Source organism: Bombina bombina, chromosome 3 (assembly GCF_027579735.1).
Source record: "Bombina bombina isolate aBomBom1 chromosome 3, aBomBom1.pri, whole genome shotgun sequence".
NCBI classification, from domain to species: Eukaryota; Metazoa; Chordata; class Amphibia; order Anura; family Bombinatoridae; genus Bombina; species Bombina bombina.
In genome coordinates this window covers 78,995,784-79,019,696 of record NC_069501.1, presented here as the reverse complement: position 1 = coordinate 79,019,696, position 23,913 = coordinate 78,995,784, and the positions used below count along the sequence as shown (strand labels likewise).

Here is a 23,913-nt window from a genome sequence, read left to right as displayed (position 1 = left end):
TTTAACTGCTGGTACTGGGTCCTCCATATAAACAATATAGCCGAGTAATAGAAAAGATAGGACAAATTTAGACTGAATTGGGTATGACTTCACTAGATGATGGGGATTTTGCATCTGTGCTGACTAATGGAATTTTTTGTTTGAGGCTGCAGGGCATAGGGCCCGTGACCTGTGGCAGATCTATATCTTATATTCCCACTTATGTAACCAGGCATTAATCTCCCAAACTCTCTAATTCAGATTGTAAAAAAAAACTAGCCCTAGTGGGGGCTGGACCTACACTGGGGCTATTCTATATAGTCTCTCTCTTCATAAACTTATAAAATCATACAATTATAACCGAGTCAATTAACCAGCACTAGGTTTAATGCCTTAAACATCTAAGCTCTCTCATGCAGGGTATAGCATTGACCCATCTCCCACCTAGCTCATTCCTGTATGTTCTCTGATAACCCAGGTTTCTAATAGACCGAGATTGTATAGGGTGAGCTTATTCAACACTAGCTAACTTTTATAGTTGACTGTTACATGTAAGGTTGTCCACATTTCAGGAGTCATCACTTCACATATATCTCTCCCCCCATGAACTTATTTATAGGAATGACCTTATTTGCATCTTCTATATCACCATTGCCCTGGCATACGCATTACACTTGGGGCTCCTCTCCCTTCCATTTATTATAGCTTTAAACATGTCATGGAAAGTTTTAAGGTCTGTACCTTTTAGTATGCACATATCATGGCTGTAACATTTAAGTGCTAATATGTTCCTTCTACTTTCTGGGGGGGGGGGGAAAGCCTCCTAAGCTACATGTATTACTCATCATATTCAACCTACCGCCTCCCCCCACCCCCATAATAGACCTCCTAATATAGGAGGGTTAAATACACGGCTCATCTTGCCTATGCCGTAACCTACCAATTTATACCTACATATCTTACTATATTATATACACAGCGAAATTATATTTTCACTCCTACTATTATAAACAATTCCAATTGCTAAACTACTCGAAACTTACAGGTCCTGAAGAGACCACTCACATTGCTAATCTCAGTTCATAACAAAAATAAAATAGAAAAAGAGGTTCCAGTTTTCCTATAAGATTATTCATGCGGAGAATTTTATCTTTCTATCTATACAGAAATTGTTGAATTGAATTGAAATGTACCATTTATGTTTGTTTTGATGGAATGGTGTTCCATATAAGTTGTATTGTTTTCGCACAACCTCAATAAAAAAAAAATAAAAAAAATATATACTACTGCAAAAAGGAAGAGTGAAATAAGACAAGTTATGTTCTTCAGCAGGTGGGCACAGCCTGCAAGCACCTGTCTTTGTAGCAATAATGTTTTGTTAATACTCAAATTATAAAGATGTTCCCTTTAATTACTACTTTCATACGGAACATAACGATTTCTCTTGCTAGGGAAAATGTACTTTATTGATCATAACTTTTTACCCACTTATAATTGTTATATCAGTTTTCCTTTAACAGAATTATATGTCTACACGTGTGTGTGGCTAGAGACAATAATTACAAACATATACCATTAATTTCTCCTTACTTCTGTCTACCTTGAAGATACGTCTCCACCATGTCACTGAAATCCTTTGGAGCTCTGTACCCGTAGCCTGGCATATCCACCAAGGTAAACGCTTTGCCTACTTTGAAAAAATTCAGTTTCCTGGTGTGACCCTGCAAGAAAAAACAAACAGTACAGTTACTGTCCATCAATTTAAACAAAGCAGATTAAAAAAACAACAGAGCTAATCACTAATAACATTCTTAAAAATTCATATCACGGTGTAAATAATACAATAGCTTTCTCTCTCAATAATACAGCCAAACGTGCATATTTCATATTCTCTCCAAACAATGACACACTAAGACCATTTGCTAAATTATTTTTATTAGTGTTACTTCTTTTTTTTAGAAAAAAAGTGCAGCTGAGCATTTTTATATTTAATCAAGATGCCGTAAGTTTTGTTTCCAGAGAGTTGGCTGATGACATTCAATGATTGCTGCTTAAAATGACTATGTTTGGCCCACAAAATTGGGCTAGAATGAATACTCTGTGGCTCACAATGTATGATCGCTTATAAATGACAACAATAATATACTTTATAATACCCACCACCATAGCATTTATCTTTTTGAAGGCATATGGAAGGATAAGTTCAGAAGCACTTGGGTCGGCATTTGCTTACTTCAGTTATTTTGGGAAATTCCATAACAGATTTCAGTTAATGCAATAAACTCAGTGGCTGTGTAACTCTTGGCCATCTCCAACACAAACAAAGACAGTCTATGGGTTGTTTGGTCAGTCTATGGCACTGGTTTTCAAACCTGTCCTCAAGCCTCCCCAATTGTCCAGGTTTTCTGGATTACCTTGGATGAGAGCAGATAAAATAACTAGGTTTACTAATCAGCTGATTATTTCACCTGTGCTCCAGTTCAGATAACCTCAAAATGTGGCCTGTTAGGGAGGTCTGAGGACAGGTTTGAAAACCAGGGGTCTATGGGGAGTTGGGTAAAAAAAATATATATATGGTGAGTGTGGTAGTGACACAAAGCTACACAGAGAATCTATATAAAAACCTTCTTATGGGAGGGCACTCACAGGGTTTAAAATGCAGTCTTTATTTCCAATACATATAGTTAAAAGATCAATTGTTAACGTTACTGCCCCTCATTGGGCTTTTCTCAAGACAAAAATGTTAAGATGCCATCAAGGATTGAGGCTTCACAGTGGCATTTCAGTCGTTCTCTCAAAGCTCTGGCTGACAAGGCCTGCTCTTCGGGAGAACGACTGAAATGCTGCTGTGAAGCCTCAATCCTTGATGGCATCTTAACATTTTTGTCTTGAGAAAGGCCCAATGAAGGGCAGTAACGTTGACAATTGTTCTTTTCACTCTATGTATTGGAAATAAAAACTTAAATTGAATTTAAAACCCTGTGAGTGCCCTCCCATGAGAAGAATTAGATAAATTCGTATTAAAGGATAGCACCCTGGTGGTTACAACACCTCGGCTGCCGGCTAATATATATATATATATATATATATATATATATATATAAAGACTCTGCTGTAGGTATAACATGACATTTGGAACACATTAAGAGAAAACAAAATCTATAGTACAGTGTCCCTTTAATGCTTTGAAATGCAATACAGCCCCCTTAGTCATCCACAGGTTTATTGCTAACTCTAGAACTGTTATTTGCATAGAATGATAATGCTGTCAGTGCTACTGCAGATGTACAATGATGCTGCCTCCGGTATTACGTTTGCAAAAGCAATGCATATTGTGATCCACGTTGATTTGTTGTGCAGTCATAAATAACTGTTTTTAGTGAATTTCTGTAAAAAAGATTTAGGTTTCCCTGTGAGATGGCGGTTCATACTTTTCACTCCTTTATGAATAAAATTACATAACAATATAAAAAAAATGAACAACAACTTACAGGATTTTTTGAGACTCTGACTTCAATATCTGGGACTAGAGAAAAAATTGCTTTTATTAATGACGATTTGCCAACATTGCTCCTTCCGATGAAACAAACCTAAAAGGAAAAACCATTATAAACCCAGAGTCAGCACAAGTCTTTTATGGGTTTCAAAAGCTACAATCCATATGGGGAATACACATTCAATTGTGACGATAACAAAATATTGTAGCTCCCACTTTTTAGGGGACATGTGAGAATCTGGGCAGTCTGTTCACATATAAATATTACTAGTGCTGAAATGTTGTAACTTTGAGATCACACAATTTAAATATAATTGTTTATACAAACATTGAAACAATCAATAGAAATGGATGAATAACTTGTTTCAGCATTGAGGACTCAGCCAGACAGGGGTATTTGTCAATAGATAAATGTAGACAAATTTGAGGAAAAGTTAGAAGACAAAAGTAAAATTCTAGATGCCATAGCTCCTGGAACATGTCAAGTTATGCAAAAAAATATTTAACGTTACAATTTACTTCTATTATCAAATTTGCTTTGTTGTCTTGGTATCCTTGGTTTAAGACTAAACCTAGGTAGGCTGATAGGCGCTTATGGGCATGCATGTGTCTATAGCAGACTATGGCAGCAGTGTATGTAACTATGTATAACATTGCTGCCAGATGGCTTAAAGGGACAGTCTAGTCAAAATTAAAATTTTATGATTCAGATAGGACATGCAATTTTAAACAACTTTCCAATTTACTTTTATCATCAAATTTGCTTTTCTCTCTTGGTATTCTTTGTTGAAAGCTAAACCTAGGTAGACGCATATGCTAATTTCTAAGCTGTTTAACTGCCTCTTATCTCAGTGCATCTTGACAGTTAGACAGTACTAGTTCATGTGTGTCATATAGATAACATTGTGCTCACTATTTATTTAAGAGTTAGAACTGATTGGCTAAAATGCAAGTCTGTCAAAAGAACTCAGTTAAGGAGGCAGTCTGCAGAGACTTAGATACAAGATATTCACAGAGGTAAAAAGTGTATTTATATAACTGTGTTGGTTATGCAAAACTAGGGAATGGTTAATAAAGGGATTATCTATCTTTTTAAACAATAACAATTCTGGTGTAGACTGTCCCTTTAATATAACTGTGTTGGTTATGCAAAACGGGGGAATGTGTAATAAAGGAATTATCTATATTTTTAAACAATAAAAATTCTGGAGTAGACTGTTGCTTTAAGACATGTGCATGCTACTGAGCTCAATTGATAATAGAAGTAAATTTCAAAGTTGTTTAAGATGCCATGGTCTATCCAATCTATTTGTTTAATTTTGACTTTACTGTCCCTTTAAATCCAGCAGTTTTTTGTTTTTTTTGTTCATTATCACAAAGGAGCAGGTGGACAGTACAATACCACAACCATACCGTACCACTGGTCCTGTAAACTCTAGATGTGCATTTTTTCCTTTATTCCTTCATTAAAGGGACATTATACACTAGATTTTTCTTTGCATAAATGTTTTGTAGATTATCCATTTATATAGCCTATACAGCTTTTTTTGAAGAAAAAAAAAAAAGTATAGCTTTGCTTATTTTTAAATAACATTGCGCTGATTTTCAGACTCCTAACCAAGCCCCAAAGTTTTAGGAGAATACTGATGTATACCTACTCCAGCTTGCTCCTGTTTGTGTAAATGGTCTTTTCATATGCAGAGGAAGTGGGAGGGTAGGCTTTTTTGCTATAGAACCACTTTTAGTGGGTGTTCCAGCTAATCTTTTTAACAGAGCTAAACTGGGATCTCCTAAGTAAGTTTTTAAATGGTTTTATACTGGATATCTGTGCATATTATTCTCTATAGTAGTGTCTATTACAGCAGTTATGCAGTTAAATGAAAATTGGTGTATACTGTCCCTTTAACAAAACTAGTAAATACAACAATGTTTGACTTGTTCATTTAAAGGGACGTGAAAGTCAAAATTAACCTTTCATTGTTCAGAGCATGCAGTTTTAGACTTGAATTTTCACCTATTTCTAAATTGACTTTTTTATCTTGGTATCCTTTGTTGAAAAATGTATAGATATGTTCAGATCAGCAATGCACTCACTCATAGGAGCCATCTGCTTATTGGTGGCTACACACATATGCTTCTTGTCATTGGTTCACCAGATATAATCAGACAAATCCCAGTAGAGCATTGTTGTTCGGAACCAGACTGTATGTGTTTAAACCATTTTCAGGGGAATTTGTAGAATACTAAAATGTCCTAAAACATTACAGCATTTAGTTTTTTACATTTTTTTTACACTTTTATAATCGCTCTAATCTTTTTTTTCCATGCAATATTGTTAACATGTTTAAATAGTGCTCTTTCACGTGTATTTTTATCATTGATATAACCTCAAGTGGAAAAAGCCCAACCTCAGGTTGCGTAATCAGAGGAACATGATCCATTCTAACCGCTGACGTGAAATAATCTATCACATGTTTTCCAAAAGGCCTGAAAAGTCCTTCTGATTTAGCAATCTGCTCCAGACTGGGATCAAAAAGATTAAAGTTGGTTCTGTCAATGCTGGGACTCAGAAACCTCTCCAGATCCTTTAAGGGAAAGACAAGTTTGTTTAACTTATTGTCCTGGAGTTTGGCAACGTTTTGGAAAGATGCGTAGGTGGCAGCTTTTCTGCATGCCTTACATATTGGCAGGTAACCATTATACAGAAGACTAGTCCTTAACACAGTCCCCAGATACTGGCCACTGATCATGTTTATTGAGCCTGAAAAAGAAAAAGAAATATCCAAATTATAAACTGATTACATGAAAACCAGTGCTGCAAGCCATACACACAGTATGTATTTTTCATGTGTTCAGTTTGTGAACAAGCATTCTTGTTTCATAATGTTCTAATTTATTTTCTCCTCATATGCTATATCATATAAATAAAGACCTAATATTGCTTATAGTATTCCCATATTAGTATTATGTATGGCATCTGCATGATGCATTGCATAAGACTGAAGTCTTACACAGCTGCATTCACACTGCTGCCCAGATGTCAACAGCCTATGGGAACAATCTGATTGGCTGCTGTAATTCCACATGTAAGGTTCCTTCTACGAAGCAGAAAAACACAGACCTGGCCTTTATTAGACATGACAGCTGTATAAGGGTAGCAGTTAAACAGCTGTTGCTGTTTAAACTAAAATTAACAGAACATGCAACTGATACTTAGGTATCTATTGTTCACTGGCTGACAGGTAGATTTCCCATAAGACAAGAAGTTGATTTATCACATGAATATCTTTTTATTTAAAACAATGAACTACAATATGTTTGTTTGCAACATTATTTCAATATAGTTTAAGAGCACCAATAGCTGCACAACAAAGATACCAACATGTTTTATGACTGAGTGTGAAATTTAAAGGAAATATGTCCCTGAGTTTTTATAACAAACTAATAGTTATTGGTTTATTTTCATTTTCCTCTTGGAAAATTAAAGCCCTTTTTCTTTATTACTCCTATCTAGCTGCAGACATGCATCAACAAATTAATATGCATTAATACTGGTATACTTCACATATATATTATTACTATAGGTTTTGCTGTCATCTGCTGAAGGTCATATCTAGTATAACCCCACCTCCACTGACATTTTTTTTTAGCTTTTCCTTTCTTCTATCAGAAAATATAAGCATCAATTTTGTCCCAGAAATTGTTTTCAAATTCCACAATTTAGTAGGGTTTTCTGAACACTTGAATTGGTAAATAGCTGGACCATACCCAATGAAAAATGTGCAGAGTGCATGTCTCTGTATGCAGAAGCTGCAGTGAAGTCCCTCGCATGCCCAATTCTCAGAATAACACAATACCATGCTTCAATTAAATATATTCTGTTCAAATGCTAAAGCATCTGGGCTGCTGCCCGGTATTACAAAGAACCTTTTTTACTGGGTTGACAAATTTAAATAAAACACCCTCCCAAAATATTTAATTAAATAATAATTTAATTAAAACTGCCTCTGAATATGGATGGGCCAGTTTCACATATTTTAGGGGCCAGCCCAGGTGAAAAAATACTCACTGATATATGCATGTGGAGACTAATATCAAAGTTAGAACCTAGAACTAGAATTTTGGCATTCTTTTCAGTCTTCTCTAGCAGCTAAAGCCTTGGAGAAAAAAACTAAACACAAAAAAAACCGATTAAGCATTACAAAGTCTTTGTGACCCTGATTTTCCATACTTTCCTCAGTTACTCATTTGACACCATTCACAGTCACAAAATGAGACCTGCCTCTGAAAATAGTATGTGAATGTGTTGAAGGTGATGCCAAAAAGTCAATATTTGTACTGTTTATTGGGACGTATCTAAATATTTTGTTAGTCTGTTTTCCCTTATCTTGTCTTTTATTGTACCCCCTTTACAGCATTGACAGAATTATTGGGACACAACAACACAGATCAATAACTTTATGAGATTAAAGAGAATACATTATAACTATACATAATTACATATACATCGTTCGGGATCCAATATTCCTACTAATGCTTTATGTATTCTGAGGTAAGGGATCCGCCTGGGGGTCTCTCAGCTATATATAATAGTCAGCACTTCTCTGTGAGCTACAGTTTAATCGCCTATGTCTATCATTTCTTTATCAACTGAATATTGAATTAAGCACCCAGCTGTCATCTAAGACACAATGTCATCACAATAATAATTATTTACTACCACAGCCACAATTTCCCCAGACCTCGGTAACCCTCACTATAACCAGACACCCATTTACTTGACTTTATACACACCAGGACACCACACAGCGTTCCAAGCCTCGTTTTAGAAATAAGAACAGCCCTTTTCAGTCTGATTGGTCGGATAGTTCCAGATCTGCACTCCGGCTCCCTTTCACGGGAAAGAGCCAATCAACGCTCAGCGCTTTGGTATGACGTATCCATTCTGCGACTGCTATATGAGGTTGGCAGTAGAAAGCTGTCATGCAGACGCACTACTGTAGTAGTAACGGGGCAGAAGGGGAAAATAACTAAATTATTACTAGGGATAAAGAAAAAAACATTTAGGACAGTATTACAATTTTTGTGTAAACAAATGGCTGTTGGGGGTAAAACAACACAAATAAGCTGTGAAAGGGGGGTAATACACGAGTAAGGAATTCTTAAAAAAAAACATTTTACTTTGTTTTATAGCTATTTGAGTTAAATATACAACTGTTCACCTGAATGATTTCAGACAAGTAAGCACAGTGACTATCTAGGCTCTTAGAGGAAATAATAAAATACCAAAGTTATCTTCAGTAATAAAGCCCAAAATGTGTCACATATGTAGGATGTATCTGTACAGAAAGCATCGTGTAGTGCAGTGTTGAATATACATAAAGCTTATGAGACTCTAGCACTGTGTATTGTGTTATCAAATGATATAAATTCAGTTTAAATATTTATTTCATGAGAACTTTCTAAAAGCAGAACACTGAGCAGACTCCATTCCATTGGTGCTTCACCTGAATCAAATTAACCATCATGAGCTTCCTTGTCGACTCAATATTTATGGTCATCTCGCAGGTAAGGAATCTATAACAGGTGCATTTATGGCACACATTTGTTAACGACACCAAACTCCCTTTTTCATATATACATTTTATTCATCAGCATTTAAGCAGGGCATTGGCAAAATCTGACATTTAAAAATGTTTTATGTAAAAAAAAAAAAAAAAAAATTGCTTCTATGGGTTGAGGTTGGGTCTCCTTCATCTGCTGAGTTGCAAAAAAGCATTGGGAGCCCCCCGTCTTGCTTCCTTTTCTAGGTTATCAAATAGGTTATTGGGATGGGGAATGAGGATAGGGGTTGGAACTCCTGGACAGCAATTAAAGACAGGCCCAGAGAGAATCAATGGGAATGTGAACCATTACAGGAGTATGTGGGCAATAGGATCCTCTTGTGATACCATGACAAGTGTTCTATAATATGTTGTTTCTTCAAGGAAATATATTATTTTTGTATGTTATATTTGTATTTATCTGTGATGGTTCTAACATCAATACAAATAAACAATAAATAAAATTGCATTGTTTTGAAGTCCAGAGCATTACTGGTCTGAGCGGAAACAGTTGGGTTGTGTGACTAGTGCTTTTGATTGGATCATCAGCAGTTTCCGCTCGAGAGCAGTGTTCTTGGTCCGAGAGTTGCAGGGTTGCTAGTGATAAAATTACATGCTCTAATGAACAAGAGTATTTTTAAAAAAAATATTGCATTGCATAAAGATATGCATGCAAAATACATGTTTTAAAAGCATATAGAACTGTAATTTTGTAAAATAACAAAGAATAATAAGAAAATGAGGCTGGAGTGGATTTTGCAGGACTACTTATATTTGTATGTAATTGTTCATAGCAAAAGAGATAGGATAAACAAAAGACAGAAAGCTTTTCAATGGGTATGCCCCAGGATTTCAAAACAGTGTAGAATAACAAAATGACAGTTCTATATGCTTTTAAAACATGTATTTTGCATGCATATCTTTATGCAATGCAATATTTTATTACTGCTATGTACAATACATACTTTAAAGGGCCATAATAGGGAAAAAATAATTGTCATCTCTAATTGAACCCAGGGGGATTAAACATACCATAGAAATCAACCCTAAACTACTGTGTGTTTAACTTACGCAAAGGGGTTAAACACACATTAAAAATACCGCTTGGGATATGCAGTGCATTGCAGGTTTTCAGCGGAAAACAGAGCTTATCTAATCAGCAGCATAAGTTGCACAACTCAGATGTGCCGCTAAAGCTGCTGATTGGATCAGTGGTGTTTTCCTCTCGTGGCAAGCAGGGCTCTGCGGGTCCCGAGTGGTATTTTTAATATGTATTTAGCCCTTTTTTGTGGGTTAAGCACACAGTAGTCTAGGGTCGATAGACTTAAAATTGCATTCTCCAACGGATTAGAGCATATCATTATTTGACTATGATGGCCCTTGAATTCTCTTTTGAAGTAGTTTTGTTTGTTGAGTGAGTGTATTTAACGTAAAATTCCAGCACTATTTCTGTACATCTGCATCTATAATTTATCACAATATTTACTCCCTCCACAGCTCCTGTTTTTTGCATTTGGGTGGCTGTTTTTCATGCGTCAGCTATTTAAGGACTATGAGGTAAGTAATTAACAGTTCATACTGTGGCGACCATATATTCAGCCAATGGACTGATATCATTTTAGTATCTTTCTCTCTCAGGTCCGCCAATACGTTGTGCAGGTCGTCTTTTCAGTGACGTTTGCCTTCTCCTGTACCATGTTTGAGCTAATCATCTTTGAGATTCTTGGACTATTAAACAGCAGGTATGTGGCATTATAGTCATGGACATAGGTAGAGAATCTCTATGATCTTTTTGTTTTTGCTGTTGGTTGTGTGATGTTAAAGGGACAGTAAACACCAAAAATGTTATTGTTTAAAAAGATAAATAATCTCTTTATTAACCATTCCCCAGTTTTGCATAATCAACACTGTTATAGAAATATACTTTTTACCTCTGTGATTCCCTTGTATCTAATCTTCTACAGACTGCCTCCTTATTTCAGTCCTTTTGACAGACTTGCATTTTAGCCAATCAGTGCTAACTCCTAGGTAACTTCACGTGTGTGAGCTCAATGTTATCTATATGAAACACATGAACTTATGCCCTCTAGTTGTGAAAAACTGTCAAATGCATTCAGATGAGAGGCGGCCTTCAAGGGCATAGAAATTAGCATAATAGCCTACCTAGGTTTAGCTTTCAACTAAGAATAACAAGAGAACAAAGCAAATTTGATGATAAAAGTAAATTAGAAAGTTATTTAAAATTGCATGCCCTATCTGAATCATGAAAGTATATTTTGGACTCTACTATCCCTTTAACCTTTGTTGCCTAATGTAGCGAGATCTGTGAATTGTAGGGTCTGATTTTGGTTTATATTCTTTGCATATGACCAGGAGAGTACGATTTGTATTTATTAAACATAACTTTATTTGATAGAATGATTTGTGTTTGTTTATTATGTAAACTGCAGTCATTATACACTACAACATTCATTAACAGTCTGTCAGCTGCCTTCATTGATAAGAGTTTGGAAGAGTTTTCATTAGGCATAAAAGTTACTGTTATTCTATCAACATATTTACTAAAATTTGGAGAGCTTCTGCATGCTTTAGTGAAACTGCTTGCTACATTAATTATGGAATTAGAAGTATGTGCATACACGTACCATGTGACAGCCATCAGCCATTCACAAATGCATACACACTTATTCTTGCACATGCTCAGTAGGAGCTGGTGACTCAAAAAGTTGAAATATAAAAAGGCTGTGCACATTTTGTTAATGGAATAAATTGGAAAGTTGTTTAAAATGGCTGCTCTATCTGAATAATGAAAGTTTAATTTTGATTGAGTGTCCCTTTAACCCAAAATGTACCATTCACATAGAAGAAATCTCCTGCAGTATATCAGTCTGGTAACACTGGGGAAAAAAAATTCCATCACTGAAAATACTAGGCAATGTGTCTTTAAAATAAGTTCCTGTATTCAAAAAGAGGCCAGCAGTCAATTGTATTATTTATGAGTAAGCAAAGTATGTGGGCGTAAAACGCATATGATATGGCTGCTGTCCTCCGTATGTTTTTAATGCAGCATTGAATAATGTATTTTTGTGTTTTTAATGGAGTGTGGCAATCACTGTTTACTTTTGGTGCAATGTGTCTTTACATGAGAGCTATGGCAGCCACTTTATATACATTTCAGCTTTCTTTGGGACTTGTCAGTGAGGTGTAGCGGTTTTCTTTTATAACACAGGGCAAGGGTCTCTACGCCTGGTTGCCGCATCACCCTTAGGGAGACTAGCCACCGTTGGGCATTAATTCTGTCATATATATTTAAATAATGATCTTTAAAGTGAAGGTAAATGTAACCGGTATTGAAGACACCAAATCATCTATTTATTTATGTAGTCACTAAGTGTTTTTTTAATATTACTGCTTTTGTTTTAAAAATATATATATTTCAAATTCCCTACCGTTTCTCACCCGACTCCTCCCTACCCCTACTTCCGTGTTCTGCTCTCTACCTTGCTCAAAAGCTTGTTCCCGATTCTGAAGTAACTGCGAATCTTACTACGCATGCGCAAATTGCCTATGCTGCTTTCCACAGCGCATGCGATAATCGTATAATGATGCGGTTGTCAGTAAGAAGCCTATGACATAACTGGTGATTCCCCCAAGTAATCAGGACGCATGCGCGAAACGGGAGCGTGCGCTGTTCTCTAGAACAAGTAAAACAAATGGCGCATGCACAGATGATTTGAGGGGCGGGTGACGTTAAGGGACAGCCGACTAACGGACAGAATTTTAATTGGTTCACCTAACAACGTGATCAATATGAGATTTTTTTTTTTTTTTTATACAGGTTGAATTATCGGTTGTTAATAAATTGCACTTGTAAGGCTGATAACTTTATTTCTACTCACATATATAAGAACTGATGAATGAAACTTATATTGATTTTACACAATTGATGCTATACTGAATAGAGGGTAAGGTAACTTTACCATCACTTTAAGCTGAAATATACATCTGGGATAACCATGTCATTTTTAGAGGGACTGACTGGTATTTTGGGTCTGGAGTATCTCTTTTTTTTAGGTAAAAAGAGGCTGATGTATAGCAGGAACGTTTTACTGTGAAATGCACATTTTTACCTAAAAGATGCTGGTTCTGGGGTGTGGATTAGCCATACAACAAGTTATCAGGTCTTTGAGAGTCCTATGGCAGAGAATGCTCTTCTTCTATGGTAACAAGCATATACAGCACATTCTAAGGCTAATGCATTGTTATCATGGGAACAAAGCAGAACATTTACTTTATATTAATATTAATCTACTTGAATTTATATATTTTGTTTTCTAGCTCTCGCTACTTTCACTGGAAGCTGAATCTGTTTGTGATATTGCTGGTCCTCGTGTTTGTCGTGCCTTTTTACATTGGCTACTTTGTGGTGAGCAATATCCGACTGTGTGAGTACAAACCTATTTCTGGCAGCCTTGAGATGGCGTGCACGTGCAATTTGTAGCATATTTAGAAAACTACAAGCCTGTTTCAGATAATGGCTACATCACTGTGTGTTACTGAATCAATTCAGAGATGTTTGGTGTCCCCACCATGATTAGATAGTATGATTTAATGGCATGTTGATCCCTTCATTTACTTTCCAAGACCCTTCAGAATACAACATGAGCTTCTGCATTGTCTCATGCTCATATATATTGTTTTATGACCATGTACCAGATAAGTGCATTGCCAAAGGGCATAGTTTGAGGCTTTATTTGCACACAATGAGGGTTTAAAGAAGCATTAAAGGGACACTAACGTAAAAATGAAACTTTCATGATTCAGATAGAGCAGCAGTTTTAAGAGACTTTCCAATTTACTTTTATGCACACTTTCTGGGGCATGTGCAAAAGTTCAGTGTATATGTACATGAGTCTGTGATTGGCTGATCACTGTCACATGATACAGGGGGAATTTCATAATCAACAAATGCATATGAACAAGACAAATCAGCAGTAGATTTTTTTTTTCCTTACAAATCTAAAAATGTGCTTTCATTTCCTGCCTCCTGTATCATGTGACAGTAGTCAGCCAATCACACAAATGTGAACTCTTGCACATGTTTATTAGGTGCTGGTGCCTCAAATTGTGAATTTAAAAGGACTTGAGGACAGTTTAAAAATGGAAGAAAATTGGAGAGTTTAAAATTGTAGAATCACGAATGTTTAGTTTTGACTTTAGTGTTTCTTTAAAGGGACATGAAACCCACATTTTTTCTTTCACAATTTAGATAGAGACCATGCAATTTAAACAACTTTCCAATATACTTCTATTATCTAATTAGTTGTGTTCTCCTGATATCCTTTGTTGAAAAAGATACCTAGGTAGACTCCTGATTGGTGGCTGCACATTTATTCATTATCTTATTGGCTCACAGTGCATTCCGCTAGCTCCTTGTAGTGCATTGCTTGTTCTTCAACAAAGGATACCAATAGAATAAAGCAAATTAGATATTAGAAGTAAATAGGAAAGTGGTTAATAATTTTGTTCACTATCTGAATCATGAAATAAACATTTTGGGTTTCACATCCCTTTAAGCATTTTAAAGTTAATGTAGGAAAAATACTGTATATAATTAGTGTATATTGCAATGCTATTTTATTCTTCCTAAGTAAACTTTTTTTGGGGACGGTATTTTTGAGTGTCCATTTTAACTGATGTCCATTTTGTAACGTGAATAAAATGATATTTATTAAACATCACGGATACATATAGGATGTCACCTTGTATAAAGGTAAAGCTTTATTCATGTACAAAGGGGATAGGAATAAGCAAGTCTAACACTTAATAACTATATGTGCTGGAAGAAACTAGATGCAGGATATTTCATACTGTGCTGTATTGTATCACGTTAGTCACATTAGTCAGTGATTACTTATTTTGTGGTACTTTCTGTATAATTTAGCCTGCACTTAAGTCACGGAAAGATTCTTATTCCTTTTCAACATACAGTGAGCAAGATGAGCATCCTTGTATAACTTAAAGGGACATGAAACCTAAAATGTTCTTTATGATTTAGATAAAGCAATCTTGCTTCATTCTCTTGATATCCTTTAAGAAGCAGAAATGTACTACTGGGAGCTAGCTGAACACACCGGATGAACCAATGACAAGAGGTATAAATGTGCAGCCGCCAATCGGCAGCTAGATCTCAGTAGCACATTGTTGCTCCTGAGCCTAGCTATGTATTCTTTTCAACAAAGAATACCAAGAGAACAAAACAAATTAGATAATAAAAGTACATTGGATAAATTGTATGCTCTGTATGAATCATGAAAGGAAAAAAATGGGTTTCATGTCCCTTTAATGTGTGCTTGCTAATTTAACATTTATGGTTAATAATCTTCCCTTAATACCCTGCCTTTATGTTCTATTGTTTATGAGATTTCAAAAATAATAAATACATTTAAATTGTTGTGATTCAGATAGAGCATGCAATTTTATGTAACTTTCTAATTTACTCCTATTATCGATGTTTCTTCGTTTTCTTGGTATTTTTATTTTAAAAGCAGGAATGTAAGCTTAGGAGACGGCCCATTTTTGGTTCAGCACCTGGGTAGGGCTTGCTGATTGGTAAATGTAACCACCAATGAGCACGAGCTACCCAGGTGCTAAACCAAAAGTGGGCCTGCTCATAAGCTTACATTCCTGCTTTTTCAAATAAAGATACCAAGAGATCAAAGACAAATTCATAATAGGAGTTAACTAGAAAATTGCTTAAAATTGCATGCTCTATCTGAATCATGAAAGAAAAAATTCCTTTCCTGAATTAACTAATGTTTCTTGCCATACTTAGAGGCATGTCCCACTCCAATAGATTTGTGGGAGGTGCCCTTATCAGCCAGTGACCATACGTAGGAAGTACATAGCTATTATTGCTGTATACATTTACTTACAAATTTTAGGACAACAGATATTTTGAAGGTGTTTACATGCAGTTCTCTCATATGTAGGGTGGTAGCATTTTACTGACTGCATTGTCTCTTTATTGTATCTGTCCTGGCTGCCCACTTACATTTTTTATAGTTGTGATTCACTCATGAAGTTTCTGTCAGTGAGCCAGGAATATCCTGTATCCTGTAGTATAAGAAAACAAATGCAGGACTCCTTTTTAAGTAGTGGTTAGTCTGTTTTGTTTCTGATTTGTATGTAATTGTCTATTTGATAACTATCTGTATGTTTATTTCCAGTGCATCGCCAACGGGTGATTTTCTCCTGTGCCGTCTGGCTGACATTTATGTATTTCTTTTGGAAAATTGGAGATCCGTTTCCTATACTGAGTCCCAAGCATGGTATGTTTGTATACACTGGGAATACTGTGTTTTTGTGTATCCGGCTACAGTGAGATATATAGGAAATGCAATAGGATTAGATGTCATTCTGCTGGCCAGTTCATGTGATGCTCTTGTAACATTGCTTTTGTTCTGTGCTTGTTTCCTCTTTGCATCTACTGGAGCATAACATTTGGAGGCTGGCTCGCTGCCACCTTGTCTTTATCATATTAAATGACATCAGGCTTTGGAGTTGGTAAAATGAGCTTTATCGTTCTAAGCATTCTTTATTTCTTGGCTAAAATGTGTTACCAATTCTATGTTTGCAGGTACTTTTGAAAGGCAATCATCCCTTCTTGGCCTTCTGTGTTGGACAAATATTTAACTGTTTTAAGGGGATATGCTTTAAAACTTTCCAATTTACTTCTTTCTCTTGGTAATCTTTGTTGAAAATCAGGTTCTTTTAAAGGGACAGTCTAGACCCAATACAAAATTTTGATTACTTTTTGTTACACACCAGAGAAGCATACTGCAGCTGGTCCCACATCTATAAGCTTGTAAGAAGTACATGAAACCTTTAAATATTCATCATTTGTTAGGAGCCGAAAATGGCCGCCAAGCACCACCCACCTATTGCATTTATATTTTGATATGTTAAGTTTCTCCAATCACAAGTAACTCTTAAATGATTTTTCCTACTTGCACATTCTGATTTGTGCATGTGCAATTTGAAATAGCTAATTGAAAAATATTAAACGTGCACTGCTAAACTTTCAAACACGAAAACCGCTAACTGGACAAGAAGAAAGCTGTGGGCAGTACTTGGTGGCCATTTTCAGCTGCTAACAAACAATGATTATTTAATGTGCTTCTTACAAGCTTATAGATGTGGAACCCGCTGCAAGATGCTTGTCTGATTTGTAACAATAAGTAATTAAGAATATGTATTGGTTCTAGACTGTCTCTTTAACTACAGAATACCTAGGGAGACTTTGGAGCATGCACGTGGTTTTAGTACTATATGGTAGCAGTTTTAGCAGCAATGTATAATATTGCTGCCATATAGTGCGCAAGGTACATGCTCACTCATAAGCCTACCTAGGTATGCTCTCATGGAAAGGAAGTTTCGGCAAAGGAGGCCTAGGGAATTATGTAAATTTGATAAAATTGTATTGGAATGTTGTTTTTTAATTGCACACTGTTTCTGTATCACTTTCATTTTGTCTTCCATGTAACTTTAAAATGACTGTACACTGTACATAGAGTAGGTTAGCTGAGGAATGAATATAGAGCAAGTGTTTTATTGAGACAGACAATAGGATTCTTTTTTTCCTGCTTTAAAGGCATAGACTACAGGAGAAGCCTCTAATCATAGCTTTGGGACCACCTATTGTACATCACTGCTCTTGTAAAACCCCAAAGGTTGCCTTATCGTAGTAATGTTAGTGCTGGAGATGTCAGATTCAGCATCTTATCCAAACTATATAAATGAGTTGTCATTGCAGGTCCTGTCCAGAGTTAGAATATTAACTATTTATGGTACTGAATTTGCTCTGTTGAGTGATATTTCAATGCATAGTTGTGAGTGTTTTTATGCTACATCTCATTAGTTATCAGTCTGAAACTCTGCTCCAGGAGACCTGTCCAGAGCTATTTCCTAGAACAATGATGAAGAACCGGATGTAAAATCAGGATACAGTTGCAATTAAAGAATCGTATCAGGGCAGCTTGTTTTGGGCCAGATTACAAGGGGAGTTCTATGCAACTCTCCCGCTTGAGCGTTAACTGTACTAAGCTTTTTGCGCTTGCGCTCGTATTATGAATTGAAAGTAAACTGTTTTCGCTTGTGCGGTAACTAGGCAAATACAAACAACGAACTTAGAATATCGCGTGTGACTTCACGTATTCCCCCCATAGAAGTCAATGGAACAAAAAAGTGTAAACCCCCCCCCCCAAAAAAAAACTAGATCGCATATTTTCATGTGCGCTAACTTGACATGAAAATATCTTCTATTTATTCATAAATACATATTTCTATATATATATGATAGTATTTTGGTACAATTATATATCTGTACCTATATATACCGTGTATATATATATATATATATATATATTTATATATATATGCTTATATAAAGGTGTGTGTGTGTGTGTATATATATATATATATATATATATATATATATATATATATATATATATATATATATATATATATATATAGGAATATCTATTTATACATACTTAGAACATATTGTGCTATGTGCAGAACATTGCAATATGAAATATTTGTAGTAAATACACACTATAACACTTTAGTAAACATGAATAAAATAAATATCATTTTACATGTTTTCATCTACTTAACTGCAAAGGGCTCCAGTGCAGTTATATATGTCTATATATGTATTCATATGTGTATATATGTCTGTAAATACATACATAAATACATATGTACACACACAAACATATACATCTTTAGACAGGTATATGTATGTATCTCTATGTTAAAGCCCTTTGCCTAAAATGGGAATAATTTTTATTAGATGGTGTTATTGTGAGTGTAACTGTAACTGCATTTTTGCTGTATTTGTGACACTTTTTTGTTTTGCAAAACAGTTAACCAGAGCTCTGAGGATGCGGTAATCATTAATAAAAATAATATATCTCACAGCGCTTCACCCAATGAGATTCCTTATTGCTCCTTGGAATGAGGGTACCTAGCTGAGCCTAAACATAGCAAGCAGAAATAACCAAGATGCGGTAATCATTCTAGCGTAAATCGCGATTGTGCTCATGTGATTGCATTTTCTTTTAACTTGTAATACCAGCGGTAAACCAGATGAGCACAAATACCACTTATAAACCCCTTATTGTTGCGCGTAACTGTTTGCGCTCCACTCGTAATCTGGCCCTTTGTTAGAAAAATCTTAATTTGTCTTTATCAGAAGGGTCAGTTTTTTCCTGGAAAAAGTGAGGGAGAATAAGGTGGAATCGAGTGAGCTTTAGGATAATCATATATATTGGATCCGTATGAAGTGATGTAAGGGGGATCTGTTCTATTGAGCTAGGGACCTGGGATGCACATTACTGACAAATAATCCTTCACGTGTCTCATTTACATGAGAGAGTGGTAAAGTCTGCTTTAGAAGACCATCAGTGTTTCAGTTCATGATGTTCAGTGTGTAACGTGCTAGATCTGTTTATATTTTGTGACACGTTGACACCTCTTATACTGTATCTGATGTAATAATTGCACACACTATTTGGTATCTTACAAAGCAGCATGACATGGTGTTTGCTTTCAGGCATACTGTCCATAGAGCAGCTGATCAGCAGGGTGGGTGTAATTGGAGTGACTCTCATGGCCCTGCTGTCTGGATTTGGTGCTGTGAATTGTCCCTACACCTACATGTCATACTTCTTAAGGTAAGCTCCCTTATAATAGCCGGTTCTGTCTCCTTCCAGTGTTCTCCCCAGGACCTATAGAATGGGCACATCACTCAGCTGACTTTACTGACCACTTGGCTAAAATGTAAGCCAGCATTAAAGGGACATTCCGGTCAACATTTAAATGCACATAGAGGAATTACATCTTTGGATAGAAACATATTTGCAATTTACAAGTATTGGCTAAAATGCTTCTAGTAAAAGTTATCACTATTTTAGTGATAACATTTCTCTCTGCAGGTGCATGTGAAGCAAAGTTAGATATTGTCAGTGCACCAGCATTTTACATACTGCAGCTGCTCATAGCACCAGTGGGGCTTGTATTATGTCAGCAATAAACAAATTGAGTCATTACCAGATGGTACAAGCACCATAGGCTCTCTTAGCAATTGCTGTGTTTAAAATGCTGGTGCACGGTGCATACTTAAATACACTTTTGAAACAGCTATAGCTTTTATTAGAAGCATTTTTGCTAGTACATGTATATTACAAAACTGCTTCTATTAAAAACTGAAATGCATCCACGTGGATTCCAATTTTGGCTGTAATGTGTCTTTAACCTAAAGTTAAATATCATCACATCAATTTATGTTAAATTATGCAATTAATATGTACTTAAGTGAATGTAACGTTTAATGAATAAGTGCCAGTTTTTTAAAAACAAGGGCACCTTCATTCATTAAACTTTACAATGAAGCTTCTGTTTAAAAATACTTACCTTTGTTTTATGGAAAGCAGACCGGCGCTCCTCCACCCGCAGCTCCTGCTGTAGTTAGCAGATTGATGATGAATTCGGCTTCCTCCAATCATTGCATGCCCCCTTTGGCGTCCAGCTCGTGAGGCACACAACGATTGGAGGAAGCTGGATTCGTCATCGATATGCTAACTACAGCAGGAGCTGCAGGTGGAGGATCGCCGGTCTGTTTTCCATAAAGAAAGGGATTTATAAAAAAGAAGCTTTGCATTCACTGTAAGTAACATTTATAAATAACAGAACATGTTATAATATTGTAAAGTATTACACAGCCCGTAGCCGGCTACTTCATAAGGCAGCCCAGCTGGCAAAATAATCTGTGGGGGACACTATCCTTATACTAGGTATTGTTTAAGGTGACATCATATTTGTTGTCTATTATGTATTTTTAGCAGAGCAACTGGAGATTATTTATGTGTGAGCTGATTTAGACCAGAAAGATGCCAGCTTTAGATATCTTCACAATTTTCTTCCCAAAACCTACTTAATGTTTCTTTCATGATTCAATTAGACACATTTTATTGGTTCACTTGGTATCCTTTTTTGAAAAGCAGTAAGGTAAGCGCTGAAGAGTGCACGTGTCTGCAGAAATAACTGGCAGCAGATTTGCAAGACTGTTAAACATTTGCAAGAGCACTATATGGCAGCACTTTTTCCTGCCATATAGTACTCCAGACAAGTGCACGCTACCTACCTAGGTATCTCTTCAACAAAGAAAAATAATATGTTTAGTCTGAATCAAGTTAGCAATTGGTTTCATGTCCCTTTAAAATATTCAGTATGTAATTGTATTTGTTAAATGATGACCATTAATTTGCCATTCTATACATTTAACTTGGTAAAACAAACTGCAGCCGTGCAGACACATTGCAGTACTTAAAGGGACACTGAACACAATTTTCTTTATTTCGTGATTCAGATAGAGCGTGCAATTTTAAGCAACTTTCTAATTTACTCCTATTATCAATGTTCTTCATTCTCTTGCTATCTTTATTTGAAAAAGAAGGCATCTAAGTTTTTTGTTTTTTTTGGTTCAGAACTCTTGACTGCACTTTTTTATTAGTGGATGAATTTATCCACCAATCAGCAAGGACAACCCAGGTTGTTCACCAAAAATGGGCCGACATTCTTGCATTTCAAATAAAGATATTAAGAGAATGAAGAAAATTTGATAATAGGAGTAAGTTAGAAAGTTGCTTAAAATTTCATACTCTATATGAATCACAAAAGAAAAAAATTGGGTTCAGTGTCCCTTTAAAGATAGTGCATTAAAGTTTAACCAACTTTTCACTTTATTGTCAAAATTGCTTTATTCTCTTGGTATCCTTTGTTGAGTGAGAATTAATTCACTACTGGTAGCTAGCTGAGTACATTGAGTGAGCCAGTGACAAGACACATATGTGCAGCCACCAATCAGCAGCTAGCTATCAGTAGTGCATTGCTGCTCCTGAGCCTTCCTAGGTATACTCTTCAACAAAGGATACTTAGTGAACAAAGCAAATAATGGAAGTAAAGTTGCTTAAAAATTGCATGCTCTGTCTGAATCATGAAAATGTAATTTTGACTTTATTGTTCCTTTAAGGAGAATTTCAGAAAATAAAATAATATGGAGATATCAGAGACCTTAAATTTAATGTCAAGTTCGGTTCTCTTCTGGTCTGAATCAAAATGACAATTTTATGGCGCGATACAACCTCTGGTCCAGGTGAAGCTCTAAAGATAGCGCAGGGTGCAATATCAATATCGCCGTACCGCGCTAAAATTAGTGCGCAAATTGGTATTACAAGTCCATGGTAAAACAGATTTACCAAAGAAGGTTTAGTGGGACCTATACTTTCAGTGGATACCGCGACCACGCTTAACATAGCTCACGTTACAAGTTGTAAGCGCTAGAAAACTTAGCACGACTTGAGACCTGGAGTCATGTGTTAGGGCTAGAATAATAGTTTATCAAAACACATGTTAAAATAAAGTGTTACACTCATATATAGACATTTTTTTATAAAAATATAAGTTTAATATTGATAACACGTGGGTTAAAAGCACATTTGAGCCCTTCGTTCTTAGCCAAATATCTTGAAATATGCAATATAATTTGTAAACAATTTTAATGTTTTTGTTTTTAGAAATATTTCCAATTCCTATGTTCTTCACTTAGAAGAAAATGTTCTTTTTACTTTTTTATATATATATATATATATATATATATATATATATATATATATATATATATATATTTATTTCAATAGCTATATATAATCATATAGATATATAGCTATAATATATGTATAAAAAATATTCTTCTTATTTAAAGTATTCCTAACACACCTTTGGCTTTAGCGCAGTTAGCCTGGCGCACCTTCGGGCAAGCGATTGAGCGAAAAAATTAAAAGGCTTTTTAGCGTTCCCTATAGATGTCTATGGGGAAAGGAAGTTAGCGCGGTCGTATCCGACCGGCAGATGTTAGCTCTCCTGAGTCTTTCAATTTTTTACTTTGAACTTGCAATACCAGCGCAAACATAGAAGTGCAAATGATTTACCTTGAGTGCAGTAAGTGCTCAGCTCCACTTGTAATCTAGGCCTATATGTTTGTGCAGCACATCTGAGAACTTGTACGATCCACCCACTGACGATCCAGCCCTTCTCCTGCTTCCCCGCTAATATGATTTATTGTTCTTTTTCTACCTTATTCCCCATCATATATGTCACTATTCTTAAAATGCCACTTTTTATATAGTACATCTGTCCATTTTAGACAACACTGTCGCACATTGTTTTGTGTTGTTGTATTTCTGTACATAACCATTGTGTAAACATCCTTGTCTGGCTGCTAGAAATGTGCGGCTGGATCCAAAGTTTATATCAGTTTAACCCCCAGCTCGTTTCTACTGTCCTAATATACACTCTGCCTTTTAGGGCTCAGTTTGTTTTTTTGGGGCTTTGTACAATTTTTTTATAAATTCTTTCTGCAAAAATATAGTAAAATGTTTCTTTAATCAGGAATGTTACAGAAGCGGATATAGTGGCTCTGGAGAGGAGGCTTCTTCAAACAATGGATATGATCATCAGCAAGAAAAAGAGGTGAGAGTGAGGAGGACAGTTCATGCCAGCAGCGTATAGCAGATTGCAGGGGGTGCATTAACATACATATGTTAAAGGGATAGGAAACCCAAATTATTTTCTTTCATGATTAAGATAGAGCATGCAACTTTCTAATTTACTCCTATCATCAATGTTCCTTTGTTCTCTTGGTATCTTTATTTGAAAATCAGGAATGTAAGCCCATTTTCTCCAACATTGGTGTGTCCGGTCCACGGC

The 23,913-nt window shown here is 35.8% G+C and overlaps 2 protein-coding genes across 5 annotated transcripts in view; one reads left to right on the top strand and one right to left on the bottom strand.

Moving 5' to 3' along the window:
* The window catches only part of GTPBP8 (GTP binding protein 8 (putative)), a 56,113-nt gene extending 47,757 nt beyond the window's left edge, over positions 1 to 8,356 (bottom strand). Inside the window, exons 1-4 of one of the 3 annotated variants that reach the window (XM_053705887.1) lie at positions 8,270 to 8,356; positions 5,884 to 6,236; positions 3,471 to 3,569; positions 1,570 to 1,700 (exon numbers count right to left, since the gene is read on the bottom strand). In XM_053705887.1, coding sequence (XP_053561862.1) covers positions 1,570 to 1,700; positions 3,471 to 3,569; positions 5,884 to 6,225 — 572 coding nt within the window. In that variant the 5' untranslated portion in view covers positions 6,226 to 6,236; positions 8,270 to 8,356. Of the gene's footprint in view, positions 1 to 1,569; positions 1,701 to 3,470; positions 3,570 to 5,883; positions 6,237 to 7,975; positions 8,216 to 8,269 lie in introns of those variants that run through there. The other 2 variants (XM_053705888.1, XM_053705889.1) reach the window with 2 other exon arrangements.
* A 76-nt stretch (positions 8,357 to 8,432) lies between these two features.
* The window catches only part of GPR89B (G protein-coupled receptor 89B), a 47,762-nt gene continuing 32,281 nt past the window's right edge, over positions 8,433 to 23,913 (top strand). The window contains exons 1-7 of one of the 2 annotated variants that reach the window (XM_053705884.1): positions 8,433 to 9,043; positions 10,576 to 10,635; positions 10,717 to 10,820; positions 13,417 to 13,523; positions 16,308 to 16,409; positions 19,700 to 19,820; positions 23,596 to 23,676. In XM_053705884.1, coding sequence (XP_053561859.1) covers positions 9,002 to 9,043; positions 10,576 to 10,635; positions 10,717 to 10,820; positions 13,417 to 13,523; positions 16,308 to 16,409; positions 19,700 to 19,820; positions 23,596 to 23,676 — 617 coding nt within the window. In that variant the 5' untranslated portion in view covers positions 8,433 to 9,001. Of the gene's footprint in view, positions 9,044 to 10,575; positions 10,636 to 10,716; positions 10,821 to 13,416; positions 13,524 to 16,307; positions 16,410 to 19,699; positions 19,821 to 23,595; positions 23,677 to 23,913 lie in introns of those variants that run through there. The other variant, XM_053705885.1, reaches the window with a different exon arrangement.